Source organism: Phoca vitulina, unplaced genomic scaffold (assembly GCF_004348235.1).
Source record: "Phoca vitulina isolate PV1807 unplaced genomic scaffold, GSC_HSeal_1.0 scaffold20, whole genome shotgun sequence".
Taxonomy (NCBI): domain Eukaryota; kingdom Metazoa; phylum Chordata; class Mammalia; order Carnivora; family Phocidae; genus Phoca; species Phoca vitulina.
Window position 1 is genome coordinate 26,777,786 of NW_022589723.1, and position 26,328 is coordinate 26,804,113.

A 26,328-nucleotide genomic window follows, 5' to 3' on the forward strand; every position below is an offset into this window, starting at 1 on the left:
TCTTGTTTAATTGCTTTTATATACCCACTCTTTAATTTAGTTATAGGGGGACACGGATCTGTTACATTGCTCACTTGTTCCCCCAAGCTTACTTTAAGACTGTTCCACCAATATGATGGGGTGAAGGAATGAATTTAGGAGCCAGGAGTCATGGTCTGGTCCTGATATTTTCACTCTCCTGCCAGACGCCAAGGGATGCTAATTTCCTCATATGTAAAATGAAGGGGAGGATTAGTCTGCATAATCTCTGTCGCCCTTCCTAGGCCTACATCTTTATAATTATTGGGGAAAACCACAGCATTTCCCTTTACCAAGGCAGAACGGGTAATTGTAACTTCCCCTTCTCCAGCCCTGCCCTCCCATTCTGGCGGCTTGTTGATCAGCGTGTAAAGAAAAAGGCAAGTAGCAGCACCCTTTGTCAGCCTCGCATTGCTAGGTTCAGACTGGAGTTATGATAATAGCTTCCAAACCTTTTTCTGTACACACTCTCTGAACCTCTGGAAACAGGAGGCTGAGATTATTTTACATTCAACTTCCAGACCTTGAAATCTGCCAGCGTGAAATCAGGACAACTCTCAATTCATTCAGGCTTTGGACACTGCTTCCTCCAGCCCCCATTGCCAAGTGATAGGAGATACGTGTATATAGTCACAGGCACAAGAGAATTTGTTTGTTACTGTATTGCTGGAATTTCACACACTTGCAGCTCAGTAAGACAAAGCCCCAAGTATATGATCATCTCTAGAAGAAAGATTTTAAACAGAAATCTGATATCTGATGAAAGACATTCATTCTCTATTCTGTTTGTATTCTTTGGCAGATGTCCTGCATAAACACCCTTCCCACTGTTGCCTCAATCCTGGGTAAAAATCTTCAGAGTATGTACCTTGTTTTGGTAGCTCTCGATCTCCTCCTGCAGAAAGGTCTGCCACGTTATCTGCTGGAGTTCTTCTCTCAAGTATTGGCAAGTTTCCAGGTGTGATTTAGATATATTCTGTGCAAGGTGTTCTAAGGAGAAAACAGGAGGTCATAAACATGAAAAGCCAAGCTCTTCTCTGAATAATCAGGGTTTTCCCTGCTTAATCTCTGGTTTAAAAAGTAACAAGTACAAAGAAACATGCTGAACCAGTTTTAATTATCTTTACATTTTTAAATAAGCAATTTGGAACTATTCTGTATTTTGGCACATGAAGATGAAGGACAGGCAAAGCCAATACTTAGAATTAAGTCTTGGTGACTTCAAAGACCCTCCTGACCTTGACCTTCTTCTGTGGCTTTACACCAATGTGTGGGAATGAACAATTATTAGCCTGGGCAGGTGTGAAATGACCAACGCAGCCTCTTCTTGGCATTTTGATGAAGACACATCTGCTGCGTACATTGACTTGGGGAGGATTACTCTTGAAAACTTAGGAAATGGCATGCTTTTGTGAAAACAACTACTTATTTATTTTTCCAGCAAATAGCACAAGAAGCATTACTGAGGGCCTACTATGTCACTATATATAGGGTGGTGGTTAAGAGATTGACTCTGGCACCATACGGCCTGTGTTTGAAACTCAGCTCTTGTACGTACTAGCTGTATCATCTTGGGTAAGTTACTCAACCTCTCTGTGCTTTGGTTTCCTCATTTGCAAAATGAGGAAAACAGTATCTACTTCATAGGGCTTGTGAGAATTAAATGAGTTGAGCACTTAGAACAGGGAGGGTTACCTAGTATGCACTACATAAACATTTGTTCTTATTATACTGGAGTGTAGGTGGTTTGAGGATATTAAAACAAATAGATGCCAAAGAAGTTTCTCTAGGAACTTATAATCTGGTGAACATGTATGGACATGTTGAAAGGACAATTCAAGACATTAGACAATAATGCATCAAGTTGAATTGTATCAGAAGAGAAAAAGAGAGAGAGAGAGAGAGAGAGAGAACGGGTCCTGTCATGGAAGGGAGAGATGAGGGGAATTAGAGGATGCTTTTTGGCAGGAGAGGAACATTTGAAGTGGACCCTGAAGGAAGGGGAGGATTTGGCAGGCAGAGGCCAGCAGTGTGAAGAGGTGAGCCAGTACCACATTCGAGGGATGACAGATGAAGGAGCAAATAATGGCATTTACAGGGCACAGGCAGATGTGATAAAGTGCTAGTATCAAGACAGAAACATGAGTAGGTCAGAGTCCACATTCTGGAGAATCTCGAATATTAGGATTAAGGGTTTGGACCTGCTTAACGAAAGGAGTTGGTGGAATTCTCCAGGGGAGCTGACACGCGGAAGGCTGTACCAGGGAAACAGAACAAGCAGTCTTGTGATCGGTGAATCGGAGCAGAGGCCGGTGCTGGAGGCACCAATGAAAGGCTGCTGCAATCCACATGGGCGGGACTAAGCGCTTGGGGTAGGTTGGTGATAAACGTCATGGCAGGGAAGGACGATGGAAGTATTTTAAGGGAACTGACAAGATTCCATAAATATGAAACCATACCCCAAAGGGATCTCCTTCCAGGGTCTTGATATACCAGGAAAGCCTTTTCAAAGAATGGTAGTAAGAGGGTCTGTTTGGAAATTTGTCACTGCTTTCAGCAAACAGAATCAGACTTGTTTGTGTGAAAACAGAGTGGGTTCACCTAAATGAAGCTTAAACAAGAGTCTCCCTAGAGACACTGAAACACAATAAATCTTAACAGCCCTATTTGGCAACACACAAACATGAACATAACATAAATAAATACCAGGAAAATAAAGCGTAAACAGAAGGGAAAAAAATAAAGGAAAGAAACAGAGACAATGACCATAAGAGGGAGAAGCCAGTAATTTATGTGTCTTAGAATCAGTGATGCTTGTGAAGGGAAGAGGGGAGTAAAGACAAAAACAATGAGTCAGAAACAAGAAAAAAAATTTGTATATAGTAAACTAATTTTTGCAGATATGAAAAAAATGAAGATGAAGTATTTGCAGGGAAGCTGGGGGAATCCTGTGAAGTGATGAATGGGAAGAGGCTCATAGTATTCTCTTCCAGATCATGTTTCTTTTCCTGTTAATATGGGTCAGCATCCTGCTTTACCTCACCCTAAAAATTGTTCCCACCCATCCCTACCTATTTGAGCCCAGCATTCGGAAGTCAGACAAGGAATGGCGTAATGTACATGTCGAACCAGTAGAGGGCAGTGGCTGCATTCTCACCAACTGCCTTTACAATTCACAGTTGATTTGGCAAGTGTTAAGATTTCAGACACTTTACTATTTTTAAATCTCCATTTCAGCAAAGGACAATACGGTCAGACTGAGTAAAAGTTAAGTTAGTGTGGTCTCTTAGAGAAACACTCTGGAATAGTGAAATACCGTGCAACTAGGAGTTAGGAGACCTGGTTTCTGGTTTGCACTCAGCAGATAAACTCACTTTGTGATGGACAAATCAGTTCACCTTCTCAACCATGATTGTTTCTTCAACATGGCTAAGGTCTAGGTACTTCAGATGGAAAATCCTGACTTCTGAGTTAGTCACAGATTTTCACAGTGGAAAGGACCTTTGGACATCTCCTGGTCCGACCTCTCCTCAGTTTACAGATAATAACACCATTAATAATGATGATAATATTTAATAGCATTTACTATGTGCTAGCCCCATATAACTTATATATACACATATATTCTGAATATGTATATTTTCTTCATCTTCATAACAATCGTAGGAGGAAAGCACTGGTATTATCTCCCTTTTACAGATGATGAAACCAAGTGAGGTTAAGTGACTTTTCCAAGGTATCATAGCAGACAAGTGGCAAGTGATTCAAACATACATAATTTGGGGCCAGTCTGTGCTTAATCATTATATTCTGTAAGTAGGGAAACTGAAGCTTGCAAGGTACATGACTTACAATGGGTTGTACAACCTATAGCAAACCTAGGACCACAAAACATATAAGCTGACTTCTTGACTAGTGCTTTGTCCAATAATCAGGTGACTCTTCTGCACAAAGCTTTAGTTTTCAATTATAGTGACACACGCAGTTTTTTTTTTTTTTTTAAGTGAACCTAGGTTGTTTATCTGGAATGTATAATTCAGGTACTAATTGTATGTACCTCAAGGGCAAAATCTCCTAGCCAGGAATGCAGATGTATTTCCACTAAAAGTAACAGATTGTAGACACTATTATTGAAAGAGAAAATTGAGGTTAGGATATGTCAATTTACAATTTATTTTCCAACTGTATAACTGGTTTCATTGGTTTAAAATCTGATGACAAAATTTTGCCTAAAATGAAGTCAAGGGTGTTAGTTAAAAAGATAGTAATACTGGAATCACTATATTGTACACCTGAAACTAATAAAACTCTGTATGTTAACTATACTGGAATTGGAAAAAAAAAAAAAAAAGATAGCAGGATTTGAGGCCCCAAAGGAAATATCAGGGAACCCCAGATAGCTTTGAAGAAGGAAGAGCAATGTCTTTGGCCACTTCTATGTTGCTCAGCTCCTCCAAATATTTTGTACAGGTAAATGGGAAAGAAAATTAGAACCCAATTATATTCTTTTCAGACAAATTCTTATTTAGTTTTGGGTTTGGGACTAATCCTAGTGATGAGTTAATTTTACTGATCCTGGAAAATGCCACAAGACACGTGAAAAGCCCCCAATTTAGGAGAGCATGGAGAACATTTGAGGGCACAGGGCTCCCAGACTGTAGTGGGAGGTAACAGTTGTGGAAGACACTGACCAGGGGGGCCCAGGGGGCACTGGTTTTGCCATTTCAGGCCCCACTCAGGTATTAGTGCACATTTAGCCGAAGGGCCATATTTAAGGGCAACACTTTGGCTAAGCCCCATGGATTTATTTTAGGGCTGAACGTTTGACAAGCAAACAGGACAGGTTTGCTAGTATTTATAAGGTGGAAGCAAACTGAAAGTGAGCCAGGTCATTTTTCATGATATCATGTCAGCTTTCAATCAAATCCTTATTCATTTCTGAAAATTTTACTTTCATTACAGTTCTGCTTAAGTCGCAGCCAACCAAGATTTCACGACAAAAACGGAAGGTTTTTGTTCTAGTTCAAGAAAAAAATATCAAACCTACCTCTGCTCAGCTTGGCTTCTAGTTCAGAGGTTCCTCTGTTAATCAAAAGAGCTGCAATCCACCTTTAATGCTGTTCAGTGGTTAAAGACCACGCTTAAAATGTCCCTGCTCTTGAGGATTTAAATTTAGACCCATAAAAAGGTGCTTGTGTAAAAACCGTAAAGAACATTCAATTTGTTCTATTTGGAGAAAGATTTTACTGGAAATATAAATTTCACTTAAAAATGTTTTATGGGGTACAGAGGTGGAGAAACCATCTAAAGAACACAACCGTTATTTCTGTGAACTAAGGATGTGTGTGCTCAAGTCAGAACCTGCTGGGTCTTTTCCATCTGAAGTCTTCATTCTCTCCTCGTGTTAAGTTAGTCACCTCCACAGCGACTAATTGAAATATCCCAAAGGACTATAACCTTGTGTGAGGAGTCACGGGGAGGAGCACAGCAAATTCTAAAACTGCAAACTTTCTTATCCAAGTTTCGCTAATAATAGTGTTGTACCTAAAAATCGATGAAATGTTACAACAGGGGTTGTTAACACCACTTCCTCGAAATGGCAAGTCTTCCAGCGTCTGTGTTTTCAACATTTCTAGGTCACACCTCCCAAAAAGCAACAATGTCACACAGGATTAAGGAGATGACAAGTTTGTTTGTTTTTGCATGGTGAGTTTTCTATGAAATATATCAGTTTTGTCCCCAATATCCATCACCAAACCATTTTGGCAAATAAAGACGCCAATTTCCCTTTAACATTCATAGAATACCCCAGGGCTGCAAAACCTAGATGCCTACAGGAGCTGGGCAGCGATATAAAATGGGAAAACATGTCAAGGTGTTAGGACCTTACTGGTACCAACTGGTTGTTGCCAGTCACCAATGCTGGCCCAGTATAACTAGGTCATTTTCTCCCCTCTCACAAGAAGCTGAAAAATCCGAACTTTGAGGCAGGATTGTCTAGGTTTAAAACTTTAGCAACCAGTTCAAAAATTTTTAAAACTCTGCGCAGGTCAAAAAAAAAAATGTGTATGGCCCAGGCAGTGTGTGGGCTTCCATTTTTATGACTTCAGGTGTAAAGCAACACCTGGATCATAACTAAAGGAAATGATGAACAGAGTTAATGGGGCCACCCCCCGAGTTTACAGTTTCTGTGGCATTTAAAGACAGCTTCAAGTTCATGCTGCCCCATCTCTGATACGGACAGGTCAACATGTTTTCTGGATATGTGAGGGGAAACAGTGGACGATCAAAAACAAGGGGGCAGGGTGGAACTTCGAAGGGGTCCAAATGGTAGAGGTGAAATTGCTCTCCTAGTATCATTTTGAGAACATAACTCATTAGGGGAAAGTCAAACACCCCCCATTTACTTGAAAGGGCAGGAGTGACGCGTCGCAACGGACACATGGAGGCCATTACCTAATTCTGCCATGGACACAGTTGGGGAAGTCTCTCCGTTGGTGAATGAACAGTAGGGAAAGAAGCCTGATGCTGGTGTGTAGTCACATATTGGTTCTGGTTTGATTCCATTGATATCAAGACCTGACTGGTCTGGGGAAGGCTGTATGTCCAGGTAGAAGCTGCTGACGGCCGAGTCTGCCTTGCTGCCCTCCGGGGTGTGCCCGTCGATGTAGCTGCTGAGGTCCTCATGAAGCTCGGTGAGCCCGTTGGCCGAGATGCTGTAGGTGGGAGTCAGCGGCTCAGCTTCTCCAGGCTGCTGTGGGGGGTCTCGCTGCTGCTGCTGCATCCGATGTTTTTGTACTTCTGCGTACAAGCTGTCTCTTTGCTTTTTTGACATCCGGCCAAATTTTACAGCTGGAAGAGAAAAGCCAGACCACACCATAGACAATATGCTTCTCTTTGTTATTCTCTCCAGCATGCGTTGGGGGTTCCTTTTAAGTCTCAGACAATCTCCATCAAAAACCACATCGCCACAAAAATAAGGACATGATCCAGAGGTGAAAACGGTCCCACCCCACACAGGCTTGCTCCACATCCCAGAGGAGCTACGTTTCAGAAACAGACCTGGGACTGGTGGAAGGGCAATGACCACGTCTGTCCTCCTGCTGTCACATAACCCGACGCTCAGTGGGAACCGCTCATGTGTGACTTGATAGGCTTGCTCATTCTCCGCCCATGCCGCTTGCCTCGACCACCTCTTTCTCTTCCCAGGGTTCAGACTGATGTGCAGGGATGCAGACTCACAGGGGTACATCGAGGCACAAGCAGCCAAACCTTAACTTTTATTCATTCATTTATTCCTTCCCAATCAAACAGCTGAAGCTGGGGCTTTGCTGCGAGACCTCAACAATGAGGCTTCTTTGCAATTCCCTGACTTATATCTCTGAGTCTACCTGACCTAAGAAGCCCCCTCTCCTCCTCCTGGGTCATGGTGACCCCCGCGGAACCCTTGGGCCCACCTTTAAGTGACCTCTGCTCTTCTCATTTACCCTCAAGTAAAAATAGTATCAGAATTTTGGGAAGGGCAAACACTGTGTAAGATCCCTGTTGGGCAAATGTGTGTTTGCAATGTTTATCCCTGGGATGTGTCCCCATATTTAAAGTGGAACAATGAGTGTAGTATCTTTCCTGTTCATTCAGAATCCCAAATGATCTCTCCTAAAACACCGGATAATTGATAAAAGAACCTTATGATTTCCTGGTCTGAACTCTCCCACAAACCCATTTTCTCTCAGCCCGATTCTGTGTATGCAGAGAAAGCCTCTGCTGGAGGGACTAAGACCTCCTAACTGATTGTGGTTACACTGATACCTGACCGGGTGGATGAAGTCAGCCATTTGACCGTCATTATAATTCTATGAGTCTAGGGGCAGGAGGCAAGAGAGATGGAAGTGAAGTTGGGAACCAGGGACAACCACCTGGGTCAGCTGGCAGATTTGTTTCCTGCCAAGGAGGACGTGCTGTCCCTTCACACACAGGAAACAAGTGAGTGGGATCCGGGTCAATTTCCAGTTTCCACGGCTCAGGTAACAAATTTGGGGCTGGTTAGGCAGCAATCAGGCTGCTCTGAGCTCTGGGTTTCAGGCCTGTCACTGAAGCCCCAACATTCACATCAAGCCCATAACATGTGTTGCTACCTCTGTGCAAAATTTCCAAGAGGTATACTGAAGGTATATGTATTTTTTTCTTTTAAAGAATACTCCAGAACACCCAGAGGGATTAATAACCATAGGTGAGACTCATTCTGCTGTGACTCTGAACTGTGTTTTAACTTTTGCCTTAATATTAACAAGAGTAATTATACTATCCTCCAAGTGAAACGAAAGGATCAGTTCTTGAGAAAATGCACACACGACTTGTGATCTTAGCTTACAAGTTCACAAGAGCTTATGCTTGACCTTGTTAGTTTAGTGTCACTGAAAGGTGAAATCTGCAGAGCTGCATGTCACAGGAATTTCTATGTATATAAGTTCTGTGACTTGCATCTTCCAATGTCCCAAACTTTATTTTTGTGCCTGTGTATTCTTAGTGGCCATCCTGTGCATCGCTACCGACGTACACCGTAACTCGTGCCTGGGCTGGTCTGCAGGCCCCAAGAACGTCTGATTATGGGGAAGGCAGGCTTTCTGAACGCCTGCCCAGCATTCTGAAATATTTTCCACAGGCTGGAATTCCACTGGAAGAGATGTTTCCTTCAAGGGGATCTCTTAAGAGAGCCAGCCAGCCTGTATGTTCGTAAAAGTCCTTAACATGTATCCGCTATACTTTCTGCCCAGTTTCCTTGTATAAGAATAACTGTCTTGAAATCTGGTGTTGATTATTCAATGCACTTAAGATAGTGTTCCAGGAAGATCTTGAAATGTTTTGCAGCTGAGTGATAGATGGCCTCTATTTCTTAAAACAGCTTCTTTTAAGGAAAAGAACATTTGTCATTGAGCCATGCTTTGCCCTGTTTTCACACATTCTGTATGTACAAATACATGACTTTTTCTTTTGTTTTGAGACATATTTTGCTTTGCCATTTGATTTCTTATTTGGTCTACTGCTTGTGCAGTAGTGTGTTGTATAGTTTTTACATATTAAATATTTAATATTTACATTGTAGATTTTCCAGTTTTGTTTTATTGTTGATCTTTAGTTTTGTACCATTGTGGTTGGAAAATATACTTGGTGTGACTTAAATTTGTGATATTTGTTATGTCTCTTTTTATGTGACTTAACCAGGGGATTCTTCTGTGTGTACTTGAAGAAAATGTGTATTCTACTTTTCTTGGATGGAACGTCTTAACGTATATCCAATAGAACCATGTATTCTGAAGCATGCCTTAAGTAAAAAATGTTCTTGTTGGAAAAAGAAGTAATAACTTTAACTGAGGGTACTCTTTTAAAATAAAGCATATCAGGGCGCCTGGGTGGCTCAGTCATTAAGCGTCTGCCTTCAGCTCAGGTCATGATCCCAGGGTCCTGGGATCGAGCCCCGCGTCGGACTCCCTGCTCCACGGGGAGCCTGCTTCTCCCTCTCCCACTCCCCCTGCTTGTGTTCCCTCTCTTGCTGTGTCTCTCTCCGTCAAGTAAATAAATAAAATCTTAAAAAAAAAAAAAAATAAATAAAATAAAGCATATCAGAGAGGAGGGGGGTCGGGGGATGGGTGAAAGAGCTGATGGGGATTAAGGAGTGTATGGAAATGTTAAATCACCATATTATACACCTGAAATTAATATAACACCGTATGTTTAACTACACTGGAATTAAAATTTAAAAACTTAATTAAAAGTTTTTAAAAAACCCCAAATATATGACTTTGATTTGTGATTCAAAATATCCAGTTAATATAAAAGCTAATTCATTCCAACTGCCAATAAGCTTTACTAGTTAGTGTAAAGCACTAGCAATTAGCCTTAACCATTAGCTCTGGCTTGTGCTTCTTACTGGGGAAAATGCCTATAAGAGGAATATTTATTAAGGCCCTCAGACGACATGTACCTTCAATCACCTTCAATCAGGTCAACAACCTGTAATGTCTTGAATGTCTAAAATCGGAAGGTGTTCTGACCACACAGATGCTTCTCCTCCATGCCACCCTCACCGCCAGCGGACCCCCAGTGGATTACGGAGGAGGAAGTAACCGGTTTCGTGGCACCCACAAGGCCTCCAAAGGAGGTGGGGTCGAGTGGGGGAGGGGCAGATCTGGGTCCAGGGCTCAGAAGGCCCCTTCACAAGCCCATGCTACTGTACAACTCAAACTATGAGTGCTCACCATCTCGAGACATCCCTACGGCAAGGCATTTCTGTAATCGACAGTGTTGGCAGCGGTTTCTACTGGTTCGATCAATCAAACAGTTCTTCTGACGAGGACAGGAGTAGGTGGCATTGCTTTGCTGACTTCTCCTGAAAAAGCCCTGTGATTCAGTTATAAAACAGAAAACAGGTTAGTGTCAGTTTGAGCCGTAGGATACTAAAGACAGTATACTAAGCACTGAGCGGCACTAATGCTTAATGGAGAATTAAAAGTTATAGTAGATCATCCAGGAGACCATTAATGACATTAAAGTCACTTCTTTTTCTTGGGTAAAATTGATCCCTAGAGCCTAATCCCTTGTCCCTTACACATGTGAAACTTTAACTCCAACAGATGGCTGCCTATGTGATCAGGCCCTGTTCTTGACTTCTGATGACCAAACCATGTGCTTGATGGATTGGTACAAAGGCACTTATCTTTAACCTTTATCTCCAAAATATTTTTAGTGGAATAAACACAAAACAGTTCTCTGAGATGTCCAGAGATATGGAAAATGCTGTCTCATTGTAACTCATGGTAGCTGCAATCCTGCTATCCTGGGTTATTTCTGCTAGCCCACTGAACTCTACCACACTCCAGGCATCTTGCATTCCCTAAGAAAGAATCTCCTGCCCTAAGAACTTAAATGACACTTGGATTGATTATCTTGGCAGAGAAGTCAGAATGGGAATACTCCTCAACCCTTGAGAGTTTGGAAATACCAGGTATTCAGAATCATGGCCTTTATTTAACAAAGCCAATCCCATGTTCATTGAGTTCCATTTACTTGCCTTTTTAAAAAAAATTAAGATTTATTTATTTATTTGAGAGAAAGAGAGAGTGAGCAAGCATGAGTGGGAGGAGCAGAGGGAGAGGGAGAGAGAATCTCAAGCAGACTCCCTGCTGAACATGGAGTCCGACTCGGGGCTCGATCCCAGGACCCATGAGATCATGACCTCAGCTGAGACCAAGAGTCTGATGCTCAACCAACTGAGCCATCCAGGCGCCCCTCCACGTACTTGTTAAGCACTGTTTTGGAAATGAGAGGGTGTGCAAAGATGCCTAAGGAGCTACTGACTTCAAGAATTTAATTTATTCATCCACTTATTCATTCATTCACTCTTGCTAATTTCTTGAGCTGGATCCTTACTACATCATTAATTTTCTGTGTTCATTCTTTTCCGAAAGCTGCACATTTTCCTTTTGGTTACCTTTTAGAATAAGTTTTGCTATGTAGTATTTGCATTACCATTCATTTGAAAACATGCTCTAATTTTCAACAGATTTCTTCTTTAATACATTATTTAGAAGCACATTTCTTAATTTCTAAACATACGGGGGGGTTGATTGTCTCTTTATTGTTGACTTATCTCTTAGTGGTTTTGCAAGCTAGGAAGGTACTGAAGAAAAGGAAGGTAACCAAAGTCCTTTCCATGATGCAGAGCCATGAAGGGTACAAAAGAGCATCATTATCTTCAAATCCTTAATGGTAAAGATACATGACCCCAGTAAAGGGGACACCAGTGGAGAGAGGAGAAGCAAAGTCCTGAAGAACTGACAGAGTAGCAGGCACACTGACAAAGGTACTTTCTCACCAAAAGATTTTTCTGGAGGTCAACTTGGCAGTTGTATCAAAATCCTTAAAAATATGTCTATTTATTGAATCAATAATTATCCTTTAGGGAATATATTTTAAAGGAATATAAGAATATAAAGACTTATCTATAAGGATGTTCATCATAAGCACGGTCTGAAATATAAAAATAATTTGGAAAGATGCTAAATGTCCTACATTAATGAGTTGCAAGAGTCATATTGGATATCCATATATTCGGAAACCAGTAAAATGGTATTTCAGAAATATAATTATTGACATAAAAAGGTGATAAAAATAAACATCTTTCTGTTTATCTGTGCTTTCTGATTTTTCTACAGTATGCAGGTGGAAAGGAATGTGAATTATATGGGAAGAGCAATCTAGTATATTTGCTTTCTTTTGTGAAGAGTTGGTGACTGTGGGTTAAGTCAATGGTAATGATGGATATGACGTCAGTTTCCACCTCTTTGTTTTGGAAGCCAATCTAGAATGGGAGGGGCAGGGCACTGACCTGTCATACACTCTTGGCTGTCTGCTGAACTACTCACTAGCCTAAACATGGGCAGGGCTGGGGGCCCAGGGTCTCCGACTGTGTGATGTGCTTTGAACCTCCCTTATATTAAGTCTGGCCTCTTCTGTGAAGCAATCTCACTTTTCTCAAAATATCTAAAGCTGTGGGCTTTTTGTTTGTTTGCTGTGTTTTTTCCTCTATGAAAAGGAAGTGAGAAGAAGTAAAGCTTTCTTTGGAGCTTAATGAAGAGAATTCAAGAAAATAAAAATGGTAACAGAGGCAGATAATCCTTAGAAAGAGATACGAAGAGGTCATGGGTCTAGGTATTCAGTTTGTCTGAGATACATAATCTCTATCAAAGCTGAAAGGTGTCTATTTCTTGAGACTCTACCTTTCTTCAGACCCTCCGTGTTTGCTATCACCACAGGTGCCTAGGATCAGGAATTCCTTGCTTTTCCTTTAGTTGAGGCTGAATTTTGCTTGCTTCACAATGAACCTGCTCCATTTTGTTCTAGGATTATCAAATATGGGGAATGTCTGAGTGATCTCTTCTTTTTTTTTTTTTTTAAAGATTTTATTATTTATTTGACAGAGAGAGACACAGCGAGAGAGGGAACACAAGCAGGGGGAGTGGGAGAAGGAGAAGCAGGCTTCCCACGGAGCAGGGAGCCCGATGCGGGGCTAGATCCCAGGACCCTGGGATCATGACCCGAGCCGAAGGCAGACGCTTAACGACTGAGCCACCCAGGCGCCCCTGAGTGATCTCTTCTTATTTGAATGGACTGCCAGGCTATCTCCCGACCCCTCACCTGTAGACCAAATCACAGCATTTGTCACCTTGCCTCCTAGGTTCTCTCCCCCCATTAAGAATTTCTTCTCAGGGGCGCCTGGGTGGCTCAGTCGTTAAGCGTCTGCCTTCGGCTCAGGTCATGATCCCAGGGTCCTGGGATCGAGCCCCGCATCGGGCTCCCTGCTCGGCAGGAAGCCTGCTTCTACCCCTTCCACTCGCCCTGCTTCTGTTCCTGCTCTCGCTATCTCTCTCTCTGTGTCAAATAAATAAATAAAATCTTAAAAGAAAAAAAAAAAAAAAAGAATTTCTTCTCTAATTTATTTGGGTTTATTTGGAAAACAAATAAAACACTAACAACAACAACAACAACAACAACAAACTTCCATCTAGGACACAGGTTTCTCCACTTCCTTCAAAAATACAAAATCCAGAACTAGATACAGCTCTTGAATAATGGCTGGGTCATTAACAAAAAAGATGCTACTTTCTAGTTTCCACTTATTAAACGCCAATTAACATCAACCATCACTAACGAGTTCCAGGACGCTGGCATAGAAGCCATATAAAATCATCAGTTTAGAGATGCCTGGGTGGCTCAGTCAGTTAAGCGTCTGCCTTTGGCTCAGGTCATGATCCCAGGGTCCTGGGATCGAGTCCCACATCGGGCTCCTTGCTCAGCAGGGAGCCTGCTTCTCCCTCAGCCTGCCGCGTGCGCTCTCTGTCTGGCAAATAAATTAAATAAAATCTTAAAAAAAACAAAACAAAACACCCATCAGTTTGCTCTACTACCAGGGAATGCTGAGAAGGCATGATGATGATGATGATGATGATGATGATGATGACGACAACAGAGAAATTTTTAATTAGTGCTTTATTAATCATATATTTTTATTCCATATTTTTGCTGCTTTGACCTCCTGGGGCCTTGTGACCCAGGAGAGATTATATTTCCCAGGGCTTGCTAATTCTTAGAGATTGCAAACAACTTGCCTGGGAGCACACTTTTCATAGGCAAACCAACCAGTCCAGAGCCCATATACCCAACCACCTCCTCTATGAGGCTCTCCTACTCTGAGCCACTATTGTCCCCTGCCCATTTTATCCCAGGACCAGATACCGGACAACTACGATGGCCCCTAGACTCCAGGGCTGGCTAAAACTAGTCAACCTTAAATCTGCTTACCCTGCCTTGCCCATTCCTTACTAAGGGAAATGACAACAAAGTCTCCTCTGCATATTTTCCCCTTCTCTCTCTACCTCCTGACTGACCCTGCTGCTTCCCACTGTGGCCCTTCCTGTTTCTAGGGACCTGTGAGTATAAAGCCTTCTTCCTTCATGACATTTTTGTGTCTGTGTCTTGCCTACCTGATTAAAACAAATCCCAGGTATCGTTAAAACAGTGCTTATTATGTGTCAGGTGCCCCTGCACTTTATGTGGATGACGTCCTGTAATTCTAAAGTATGAGGAAGGTACTACCATTTCCTTGGCTTTCGGTACAGCGACTGTCTTAGAGCCCCACCTCTAGCATGGGGTAAAGGCAGGATATGAATTCATGTGGCTTAATTCCAGAACACACACTTTTATCCTTTTTATTTTTCTGCTGCCCTTGCATGTCAAAAGGATTCCCACTTGGTTGTTCTCAGAGAGGGCAACCATTAAATTAGACAAAGAGACAGGTATGAATAAAGTAGCAAGACTGATCTGCTCTGAAATTGCTGTTTTCCTCAGGTGAGCCCTGTTAGCAGGACTAAAGGCCACTGCCCAGGTATTTTACAGATTCTTCTTCTACAGCCAGATGTGGGCTGGAGTCACATGAGAAAACCAGTCTCATGAGCTCACCGTTTTCCCTCATTTCTGACCAGAGCCATTAGGTCTCCTTTTATGCACCTTATTTATTTCTAATTTATTTGGGTTTATTTGGAAAACAAATAAAACACTAACAACGACAACAACAACAACAACAAACTTCCATCTAGGACACAGCGTCACTAAAGACCTCTATTGTGAGAGGTGTCTGAGTAATTATGCCATAAATCGCAGGGCAAATCCGTGAAGCATTCCACATGGGCTTTGAACACTGAGGCTGGAACTAAGGTCTGGCTTCCAAGCTGTCAACTTGGAAGAGACCTATACTTCTTTATATGGCTCAGCTTTGAAGGGTTTGGGGAAAGTAGGTGAGCAAATAGAAACACCTTGCTCTTCACAACACCATTTATTCTACACTGAGTCAGCTGAGCAAGTGCCTGCTGAAAGTTCTGGGAGCGGCCAAGATCCAGAGAAGAGATCCTGCTTTTGGACTGAGGCAACAGAGTCATGCCCACAAGGGGAGTTATCACATACCGTGTGGGATGGGTCAAGTGGGGTTATGAGGTGAGAGCTATGAAGGGAGAGAGAGAGGGTAAGCCTGTGTGACTCAGATAAACCCTGAACTTTACATTTCAGACAGAATGAGGGCTTGGTCTTCTTTCTCTCTCTCTCTCTTTTGTTCTTTCTCTTCATTTCGGCATTCCTGGTGATTTCTCAGGGGCTTAAGGATTTGGGAAGTTAAACTAAAATATTTAAGGCTAATGAACACATTAAGAGGGGGGAGGATTAGAAGAGCAAGAAGGACGAGGAAGAAGTAGAAAATATGGTAGGTATCTTCCCACCTAAAGGTAAAAATATACTCATAAATGTAGAAGCAGGATCTCTACTGACTGCGGAGCAATCCTGGAAAGGGTCCCAGTGAGAAATGAGTGAGCTCAGATACAAGTTCTAGGGGTTGGGGAGTCTGAGGCCACACAAAGAGCAGGGACAGCACAAGCCAGTGCATGGAGTTTTAGGTGGAACTGAAGAGGTATGTACTAAGAAGAGAGAAACTGCTGAAGCTGTGAGTTAGCTAGAAAAGATAGTAAGTTCACAGTTTTAGAGCTTTATTGCCAAAAGATGAGCTAATGAATGACTTCTTTGGCTTTCTTAAAAGTTCACTTTTTATGGATGTCAAAATACATGGACATGTGCCCCTGTGAACATGGTGGGCTTGAGCAGAGAGCCACCATGATGAATTTCAGGGTAGCAGAACTTGGTGTGACTGTGGCTCACTACCACCACCTAGTGCCGGCATACCAACACGCAGTTACTGCAAATAGTTAATTTGAATGATACAAACAGGTCTTTAGAACTGAAGAAGTTGAGAGATTATCAGGTTCAGAGGTTCTCAAACAGATGGTGCACCCTAATCACCCATGAAGCTTTAAAAAAATACACCTGAAATCTATTGAACCGGAACCTTTGGGGATATAGTCCTGAACATACACAGAGTTTGAACAATATGAAGGTGCCATTTTTGCAGGCCAAAAAAAAAAAGGATATCAATTTATATGATAAATATTTTAACAAAGCTTCTTGAAGACTCCACTGCCTTCCCCATGTTAAGAACCACAGATCTACTCTAGTATTCTTATTTTGTAGATAACAAAAATGAAGCTCAGAATGGTTAGTGACTTAAGGTTATCCCATGCCTGGTATATATTAGTGCTGACACTCAAAGTCCAGTGTCCTAATTTTAAATACAGTCCACTCTCACTTAAGTATCTCTTCTGAAGTGTTGGGCTAAGAGAAGTGACATCACACAATCCTGACTTCCTCAAATACACCAACTGTATCGATTTCCACAGACTCCAAGAGAACTCTGCAGTGTTTCCTCCCTTAGCCTTTCCAAGTGCCTTTCATTGAGTTTTATTTCTAATTTCTGCCTTCCATCCTCTGGAAACTTCTAATGCCTAACTTTTGACTTTATGAAATTATTCCTCACTCCTACTAGTTTGGAGTTCCCTGGGACTGGGACTGAGGCCATGGTGTATGGGAAAAGGCTCATTCCAGATTGCAAGAGCGGAGTGTCAAAATTTCAGGAATTTTGTGAACCAATCATTAAACATAACCATTACTAAAAACTAACTTATTGATTTTATTATTTTGCTATTATTCATGTTCCCAAGGATATTTACATCAATTATATCTGGATGGTGGGGATACTACATAATGGTGTGCTACGTCTTCCCTGCTCTGCATTCACTGAGAGGTCATGTTGGGAGGCCTGAAATTGACCATGTGTTGGGAGTATTTGTATTACAGAAACTGGCAAAAGCTACAAATCGGGGCTTGATTTATTATGCTTATTGTCTAGATTTAAAAAATGATAAAACAATAATGTGGGTTAAAGGTATTAAATATAGTATGTGTAGCCATCACATTGTGAACAGCACAACAAATCTGAGGAAATATTCTTCCAGTATTTAAAAGCCATTATCTGATTATCTGATTCAGGAAAGAGATCGCTCATGTCATCCCTGGTGAATGAGTGAAGTTCCAAAACACATCTTCCTTATTTCACTTTCCTCTCATTCATTAATGTAAATGAAAATATCAACATTCATGTTGGCACCACAGTCTTTCATCAACTGCAACCACAGGCACAGATGTAGGAGTTCAGCAAAAATTACTGAGAGCACTTAGCGAGAATCATTGGTCTATATGAAGTTTATAGTGCAGAATATTATAGATTTTACTATTTGTGTGACATTACATCAGTGACAAATACACTGAAATTGCGTACATACAGACAGACACTGTTTTCCAAACTCAGTTGTTAAAAACTGACCAGCACATGACTGGACTGGGCACAGCCCTTCTGCAGGTTCCCATCGGCTGTGAATGAATCCTCCCTACTTCAGATGGGCCTCTACCCAGAGTTGTGGTTTGACTTTCTATAGCTCTATCATCCCCCCACATGTAGACACACATATTCTTCAGTCACTTCAACTGAATGGTTTTATCTTCATTCCAATACAGAACGTAACGCAGCCCACTGCCCATTTCCTCGCCTTGTCTCCTCCAATGTTTGCTTGCTCGGTCAAGGGACCAACTTCATCCCAGTCACTCAAGGCAGAATGATAGGCTTCATTTCATCCTTGCCTCCTGCCCTCCTGTACCCATGGAGTCACCATATTAGGCTGTTTCTTACCATCTTCCTATTTCTCAAATCCTTCTACAGTTCTCCATCTTTACTGCAATTTTTAAGTTTACATGTGTACCATCTCCCAAATTGGTTATTATACAGCCTGCCTCCACTCACATTCCCTCCAATCCATTTTCACACAGTTACTGGGGACCTTTTCTCAAACACCAACCCGATCGGGTCACTTCCCTGCTTCTTAGCCCTCAATGGCTCCCTACTGATGACCAGGCTACGGCCACCTGTCCAGGCAACTTTCTCTTACATTCAGTCCTCTTCTCGAAGTCACACTTTGGCCAAGCCTGAACTGCCGTGTTCACGGCTCCTCCAAGGGCAACCCCCCAATTCCCCCATTCCACCCCCACTTCCAGAAGCTCTCCCCTTCTCTTCAGGATTCACGGACATAATCACTTTCTCTGACTTTGCCCCTCCCAAGGTTGGTTGAGGGGCCCCTCCCACGTGCACCCTTATGGCCAGGTCTCCCTCACTGATTGCTTTGTTTCTTTGTTTCCAGGAGCTACCCCAGTACTTAGAGAAATCAACAAATACTTGCTGAATGAATGACCAGAGGGAAAAATGACTGTACTGATTAAAAACCGTGGTGGCAATCATATATTGAACACCTATTCAATACCAGGCACCGTGTAGGACACTTGGCAAACATTGCTGATCTGCAATTCACGTCAACTTTGCAAAGTAGGTATTTCTCTACCTGTTTTACAATGAGAAAATTCAAGTGCAGAGAGGTTAAGCCATATGTTGGAAGTCACACAGCAGGTAAGGGGAGGAGCCAGGATTTGAATCGCTGAACCCTGGTGCATCTTATCCCAAATGCCATAGATTTCTTAATACAGTACCAAAAAAGCATCGAGACAAACATGCAGGGCAGATCGAACAGAACAAGATAAACAACAAAACCAAACAAACAACCCCCAAAGCCACCACTTTTTCCGTTCTGTAGTCAAAGTTCCATATAATGGTTTAGACACCGGAGAGGGAGGTGACACTTCAGAGGGTGTCGAATACCATGTTTACATACGGTAGGAAAACATGGTCATTTGCTAGATCTACTCAATAAGAAGCTTTGAAATATAAGTGGCGTTTCCTATCGGAGTTATTAATAGTTTTGCCCAAAAGTGCGAGTTGGCTGGACAGAGAACTATGGGTGTGCTTGGGGAGGTGCTCCGAGGGTCTTGCTCTGAGGGGCTCCCTCCTGTTTGGGGCTCCTTCTCAGTAAGGCAGAGGCTGAAATGCTGATCTGATGTTTGGTCTTTTGACAATTTTCACTTAATGAATTGATTCCTACAGTTCATTAACATACCCACTTCCACTTCTGTATACACATATGTCTTAATTAGCTGTTCATTGGCTGTTTAATTACAAGAAAGCAGCTGACAGCTGCCTTGCTGAATTCTAATGGCAGACGCTTTGGAACGGCTACACATTTGCTTTTGACAACCAAGATTTATTCATAACTCTATGATTTATTATGAATGTTCCTATGCCTGCCTGAATTATTGTATTTTCTTTTTTTTTTTAAGATTTTATTTATTTATTTGAGAGAGAGAATGAGATAGAGAGAGCATGAGGGGGGGGGAGGGTCAGAGGGAGAAGCAGACTCCCTACTGAGCAGGGAGCCCGATGCGGGACTCGATCCCAGGACTCCAGGATCATGACCGGAGCCGAAGGCAGTCGCTTAACCAACTGAGCCACCCAGGCACCCAGAATTATTGTATTTTCCAATACAACTGAAAAACTGAAATTTGGGGGGACTGCTGAAGCAGGTGTATGTCTCCCTCTCACAGCGGAGAATCCCTTCTGTAAATGACAAACTGTTACAAATTTATTTCTCTGGGGAACTTTCTGTTGAGAACATTCAGAGGTATGGGGGGGGGGGGGGAGAAGAAATATCTTTGGATAAACATGGGCAGAGAGTTTTAAAGTTAAGAAAAAAAATAACTGTCGATTTAATTTTACTGAGGGATAAGGAGCGGGCATAAATAGATTTAAATCAAGAGACAGGAAGAAGCAGAAGAAATGATAGAATTAAAAAGGGGGGGCAGCAATAATAGTCCTCAAGGAAGCAAATGAAGAAGGGAATTTGTTCTTTAGGAAAGAACAGGCAACCTCTTTTGCGAAAGTTAGCTGGTACAGCTCTGCACTCACAGCTAGCAGCAATAAATCATGGAAGCATAGATCTCCTGAACTACTTTCCCCTTCAATAATGACGGGCCTCCCTGTAGAATTGTATGTGCAAATGATCTCTGATTAAAGCTGACCTCGTGTGTCATATTTGGTAAGTGTAGATGTCCGCTTTGCCGTACTGTGATCTGCCACACTCAGACTCAATCCAAATGAACACATTCAACAGCGGTGATCCCCAGGCAAGCATGAGGAGCCCTGCCCTGAGCCACACACTATGTTAGAACCCTACTGACAACAAGGCCATAAGCCCAGCATTGTCTATGAGCTGAGGAAGGACAGCAGTTACTGAGACATGATTAAGACCACAACAAAGCAACAAAAAATACAGGAAAAAAAAAAATCCAAATCCTCTTGATGCACACTGGGGTTTCACACATTCTACTACTTGTGCATCTCATCACAGGACTGGAAGAGTGAGCAAAACGAAAGTTTTTTCTTATCACCTGGTATTTAACAGAACTGAAACACTGATGTCACAGGATGCAGTAACAGCTAAGTCTAATTTTCATTTTAAATGGCTAGCTCTAATATTCGGGCCAGGTGCTATAAAACATTAAAATAAAAATGTTGGGCATGAATATATCAATGCTGAAAAGCGGTTAAAATTGGTCCAAAGCTAGTGACATTTCACGACTGAAATAAAAATATTACAATCCTCTAAAAAACAATTTGAGCCTAAATGGAATATTTATGGACATTTCTTTTTAGCCTAATACATACAAACCTCCAGAAACTGCTTTAACTCTTTCAGGGAAAAAAAAGGGGGGGGGGGAGGAAAAGTACCAATTTTGCATTCTGGATATCTTTGAAAAGGCTTTTCACTGTTAATCTCAGACAGCATATTGTTTTTTTTTTTTCATTTTTTTTTGTTTTTATTTAAATTCAATTCAGTTAACATATAGTGTATTATTAGTTTCAGAGGCAGAATTTAGTGATTCATCAATTGCATATAACACCCATCACATCAAGCGCCCTCCTTAACGCCTGTCACCCAGTTACCCCATCCCCCCCACCCACCTCCCCTCCAGCAACCCTCAGTTTGTTCCCTATAGTTAAGAGTCTCATATGTTGTTAATGCAAAGAAACTACTCCAAATTCTTCCTTCACTGGATGGAAAAGGAAACTTTGCCTAAGACATCGTCTTACGTGTAATTAATTGATGAATAAGTATTTGACAAACAAATGTTACTCTATTCTTATCCTATTAAGAGCAAAAGGTCCTAAATGTAATCAGAAATCAATCCTATCAACCCTAAAACTTGATTGCACATTATCATTTAAAAAGTTATAATTGAAATTGTAGATCCAAAATGTCTAAAGCATATAGATAAAAAACTGTTTCTATCGGGAAATAAATTTTTCATCATCATCATCACTGTATCTAATGATGAAGCTAGGAACGGAAGTGGAATGAAAAATAGGACCACTTCTCAAAGGAAACCTCAACCGGTGTCATTTTTCTATAAACACTTCAGCATTGTTATTCACTTTGAAGACTGAACCTCACCCCTAACATCCACAGACCCTTGTTTTATTTCTGGCCTTTTCCTCTGCCTGCCCATTCCATGGCCTGGCCCCTCTTCCCAGGCAGGCCTGCCTCAGCTTACCCCACACCCCCTCCTACTGCTCACCCAGAGCTGGGACTAAATTCTGTTCCAAGAGCTCAGAAACATCTTCAGTGACAGACCTAAGCCCCTGCAGGCCTAGATTTTATGTTTTTCTGAAATGCAATATTCAAGGCATGACCAAAGCTGGTACACTGTTCCTTCATTATTTCAAAAGAACAAGTAGGGGCTCCTGGGTCGCTCAGTCGGTTAAGCCTCTGACTCTTGGTCCAGGTCGTGATCTCAGGGTTGTGGGATCGAGCCCCGGGAGGGCTCTGCGCTCAGCATGGAGTCTGCTTAAGACTCTCTCCCTCTCCCTCTGCCCCTCTGCCCCCCATGCTTGTATGTGCATTCTCTCTCTCAAATAAATTTTTAAAAATCTTAAAAAAAAAAAAAAGAACAAGTAAAGTACCCTTCTAATAAAAACCTTGGTATAATAGAACCTTTAAAAATTTGGGAATGGCATACCCTTCCTTATTTTCCATTATCCAGAAAGTGACCCTTTGCTCCAGTCACACTGGGTTATATGCTGTCCCCAAAAGACAACCAACACATCCCCACCTCTGGGTTCTTGCTGCCTCGTGGGTATGTGCTGTTTGTACCACACCACAGATTATAGTCTCACTCTGGGATTTAGTTCTTTTTAATATATACTTTAAATACACTTCACTGAGGCATAAATTCAATTCAAAAACGCACCATTGTGAAGAGTCCACCTTGATGAATTTCGACACTGCACACACCTGTGGAACCACTACCACAGTCAAGACGGAACGTTGCCACAAGCCACAAAAAGTGTCCTTCTCTTAGTGGTCATGCCTTACCTCGTTCCAGGTTACCACATCTGCTTTCTGCCATTATAGCTTTAAAATTTTTGCTTCTTCTACAATGACATATAAGTGCAGTTATGCAGTAATTATTCTTCTGTTTCTGGTTTCTTTCATTCATCCTCATGTTGTTTTGTGCACATATAGTACATCCTCTCTTATGGCTAAGCAGCATTCCATTCCATCGATCTTATTCATCCATCCACCACACACTTTTATCCATTTTTCAGTTGATGGGCATTTGGGTTGTTTCCAGCTGATGGCCATTATGAATAAAGGTACTACAAATATTCATATAAAAGTCTTTCTAGGACAGGTGTTTTTGTTTCTTTCGGGTAAATACCTAGGATGGGCCATTAGGTCATATGTGAGGCTGGTAACTTAACTCTATTCCCACCTTTTTTCAAAGGGGCTGTACAATGTCACAGCCCGCCCCCCCAAGTAATGTAGGAGACTGAAAAATTCACCAGTTTCTCTGCATCTTCATCATGTTTGTCATAGGCAGTGTTTTTGTTCTTCTTCTTCTTGTTTTGTTCTATTTTAATTTTAGCCTTTCAGATGAATATGTCATGGTATTTCACTGTGGTTTTATTTACATTTCCCTAATGATTAAAGATGTTGAGAATATATCCACATGTTCACTGGTTCCTTGTCCAGCTCTTGTGAAGAGATTGTTCAAGTTATTGTTCCTTTTTATTTTTTTGTCCTTTTATTTTAAAATTTATTTTTTTCTTTTATTTCTTCCAGTATATGGCTCGCCTTTTCTTTTTACTAATGATACCTTTTGAAAGGTACAAGTTTTTAATTTTGATTAATTCCAATTTGTTATTTTTTAAAATAAGGGAAGGATAGGGGCGCCTGGGTGGCTCAGTCATTAAGCATCTGCCTTTGGCTTAGGTCATGATCCCAGGGTGCTGGGATCGAGACCCGCATCAGGCTCCCTGCTCGGCGGGAGGCCTGCTTCTCCCTCTCCCACTCCCCCTGCTTGTGTTCCCTCTCTTGCTGTATCTCTGTCAAATAAAATCTTAAAAAAAAATAAAATAAAATAAGGTAAGGACTTCGGTGTGTGGTCTGAGAAATATTTGTACATCTATTGTTACAAAAATATATGATTTCCTCTAGAAATATTATAGAGTTAAGTTTTATGCTTAGGATATTCTTTAAGTTAATATTTGCTTTCAGTGAGAGGTATAAATGTGAAGTTCATTTTTTTTTCATATGAATGTCCAGTTGTTCCAGCAATATTATTTGAAATAACCATCTTTTCTTCATTGAATTCAACTGGCATCTTCGTCAAAATTTAATTGACCTTAAATGCATGGATCTCTTTCTGAACTGCCCCCTCCCTTTTATAATTTTTTTCTGGTTTATTAAACCTAGGATTTAGTTCTTGCATTGCTCCTTTGCAGACCTCATCTCTACAACTACACCATAAACTGCTTGAGGTGGCTCAGGTCTTCTATGTCTCTGGGTCCTTTACAGTGCTTATACAGTGCGTGGCCCCAAGGGGGCGCTCATATTTTTGTTTTTAGTAGAAGAGTCTACATAACAAATAGCAAATGGTCACAAAAAAATCAAGACTGGACCCATAGATGTTCTGGAAATGATATCTGACTAGAGCAGCATGACTCAAGCGTATGGAATTTGGCTAGCAATGACTGTAACAACAGCCAACAGTTACTGAACGATTGTTACATGCCTGGCACTTTTCTCCGTGCGTTACCTAAATGCATGTGATAACCCTGGGAAGTAACTACAATGTCCATCCTCATTTTACAGATGGGGAGACAGAGGCACAGAGAGGTTGGGCAGGTGCTCAAGCTGGTAAAGCAGAACTAGGATTCAAACCCAGGCAGTCCGGTTCCAAAGTCAGAGCATAAACATGTCACAATACTGTCTCTCTACAGGTAGCAAAGGGGACTTGGAGAGGGTGGGCTGGGAATACCCAGAAACCAGAGAAAAGAGCTACCAGACTTGCATCATTTTTGCGGTTTATGTGCAATGTTTACCTGAGCAGATATGTGGTAAAATAAATCATCATTTCAGCAATTAAATAGGTTCTTTGGTTTCTTAGGGTTTCAGGTGGTTGACTTTAAAATGCAATTTAAAATACATTCATAAAATGATTACCTCAGAAAATGACTGAGTCACTTTCTTTCTTTTCATTAGATATCTATTTATATATATACATAATTAGAAATTTTCCAAATGTCTAGTGATCCTATCACAGAGATAAATTATTTATAATTTATGATGCTATAACCACCCTCACCTGGTTAGAGCATGATAAATCATTAACATCAACGGCAAAAGCAGAAGTCTCTTGATTTCACCACAGCCAGAAGTGAAAATATTAATTATAGCAGAGGGAAACTATAATTGCAGACCAAATACTATATGCATCAAATATAAACACATACCACTGCGTAGGTCCCAGACTGGGCCTAGGCTCAATCTGTCAATAAAATTAAGTTTTAATTGTTTGGTGATTTCCGTTGTATAAAGTCAACAGGACAGAAGCACAGAGCCACAGATAACCAAAGCACACTTTGGCATCGGGGCTGTACAAGATCGGGGCGGGGATCTAGAAAAATGACAACAATAAAATAATAGCTGCCCCTTGTGTTCTTATGGCTTTAATTTTCGTCATAAATAAACATTGGGGGTAAAAAGAAAACACACACTGTTTCTGCCTATGTAAACCCAGCCGTTCTCAGGCAGTCCAGATTTTATTGAACAGCATGTTGTTCATGAATCTCCTGCACTGGTGCGTTATTTCGCACAAAGCAGACCTCACCCCCACCCTGGCCCAGCCTCAGACGCTGATCCGAGGTGCTTGCTTTAGTTAGCACCTAAAACCACACGTGGCATTCCTAGAAGACTCAGAGAGAGTGGTCAGTTTCTCAGGACAGAATGAAAGGACATGTGGTTAATGCCCAGGACCCTGCCCACTGAAGAACATAACTAGGCGAGATGCAATGCACAGAGTCAAGTTTGCTTGGAGCTTCTGCTGGCGGGGAGGGGGGGTAGGAGGGGCACTGTGGTCTGCATGCCCTTCACCAAGGAAGGCTGCGCCATCTTGGACTGGGACGAGAAGGTTCGGGTGAGGGGGAAGGGTGACAGGTGCCCAGCCACATCAGCCGAATTAACTCTGAAAGTCAACGGGATGACAGTTGTCCCAGGGTGGCATAAGCCAGGCAGCTGATTTCATTTTGTGGACTTTTATTTACTTAATTGATTAATTTTGAGGGAGGGCAAGCTGAGGAAGTAAAAAGACGTCATTTTTTTTTTCCTTGGTAATCTAGAACCTGAGGCCTTGAGGGTTGCTATAAAGATGAACAATTCAAAATCCTCTTTAAGTGGCAAGCCCCCTATTTCTAAAAGGCAGGTGATGACAAAGAAAAAGTGTGTTTGGCGGCGTGCAGAAAGCTCGAGCGTCACCAAGATCGGATCAATATGAAGTATCTTTACATGTACAAAGCAGCACGTTACGATGATTAACAGT

At 41.7% G+C, this 26,328-nt stretch overlaps 1 protein-coding gene across 2 annotated transcripts in view; it reads right to left on the bottom strand.

Annotated features, from left to right (window-relative positions):
• The window catches only part of RORA (RAR related orphan receptor A), a 704,001-nt gene that overhangs the window by 14,300 nt on the left and 663,373 nt on the right, over positions 1-26,328 (bottom strand). For both annotated transcript variants that reach the window (XM_032417115.1, XM_032417116.1), the window contains 3 exons: positions 10,275-10,416; positions 6,475-6,870; positions 887-1,008 (listed from right to left, as the gene is read on the bottom strand). In XM_032417115.1, coding sequence (XP_032273006.1) covers positions 887-1,008; positions 6,475-6,870; positions 10,275-10,416 — 660 coding nt within the window. The remainder of the gene's footprint in view (positions 1-886; positions 1,009-6,474; positions 6,871-10,274; positions 10,417-26,328) is intronic.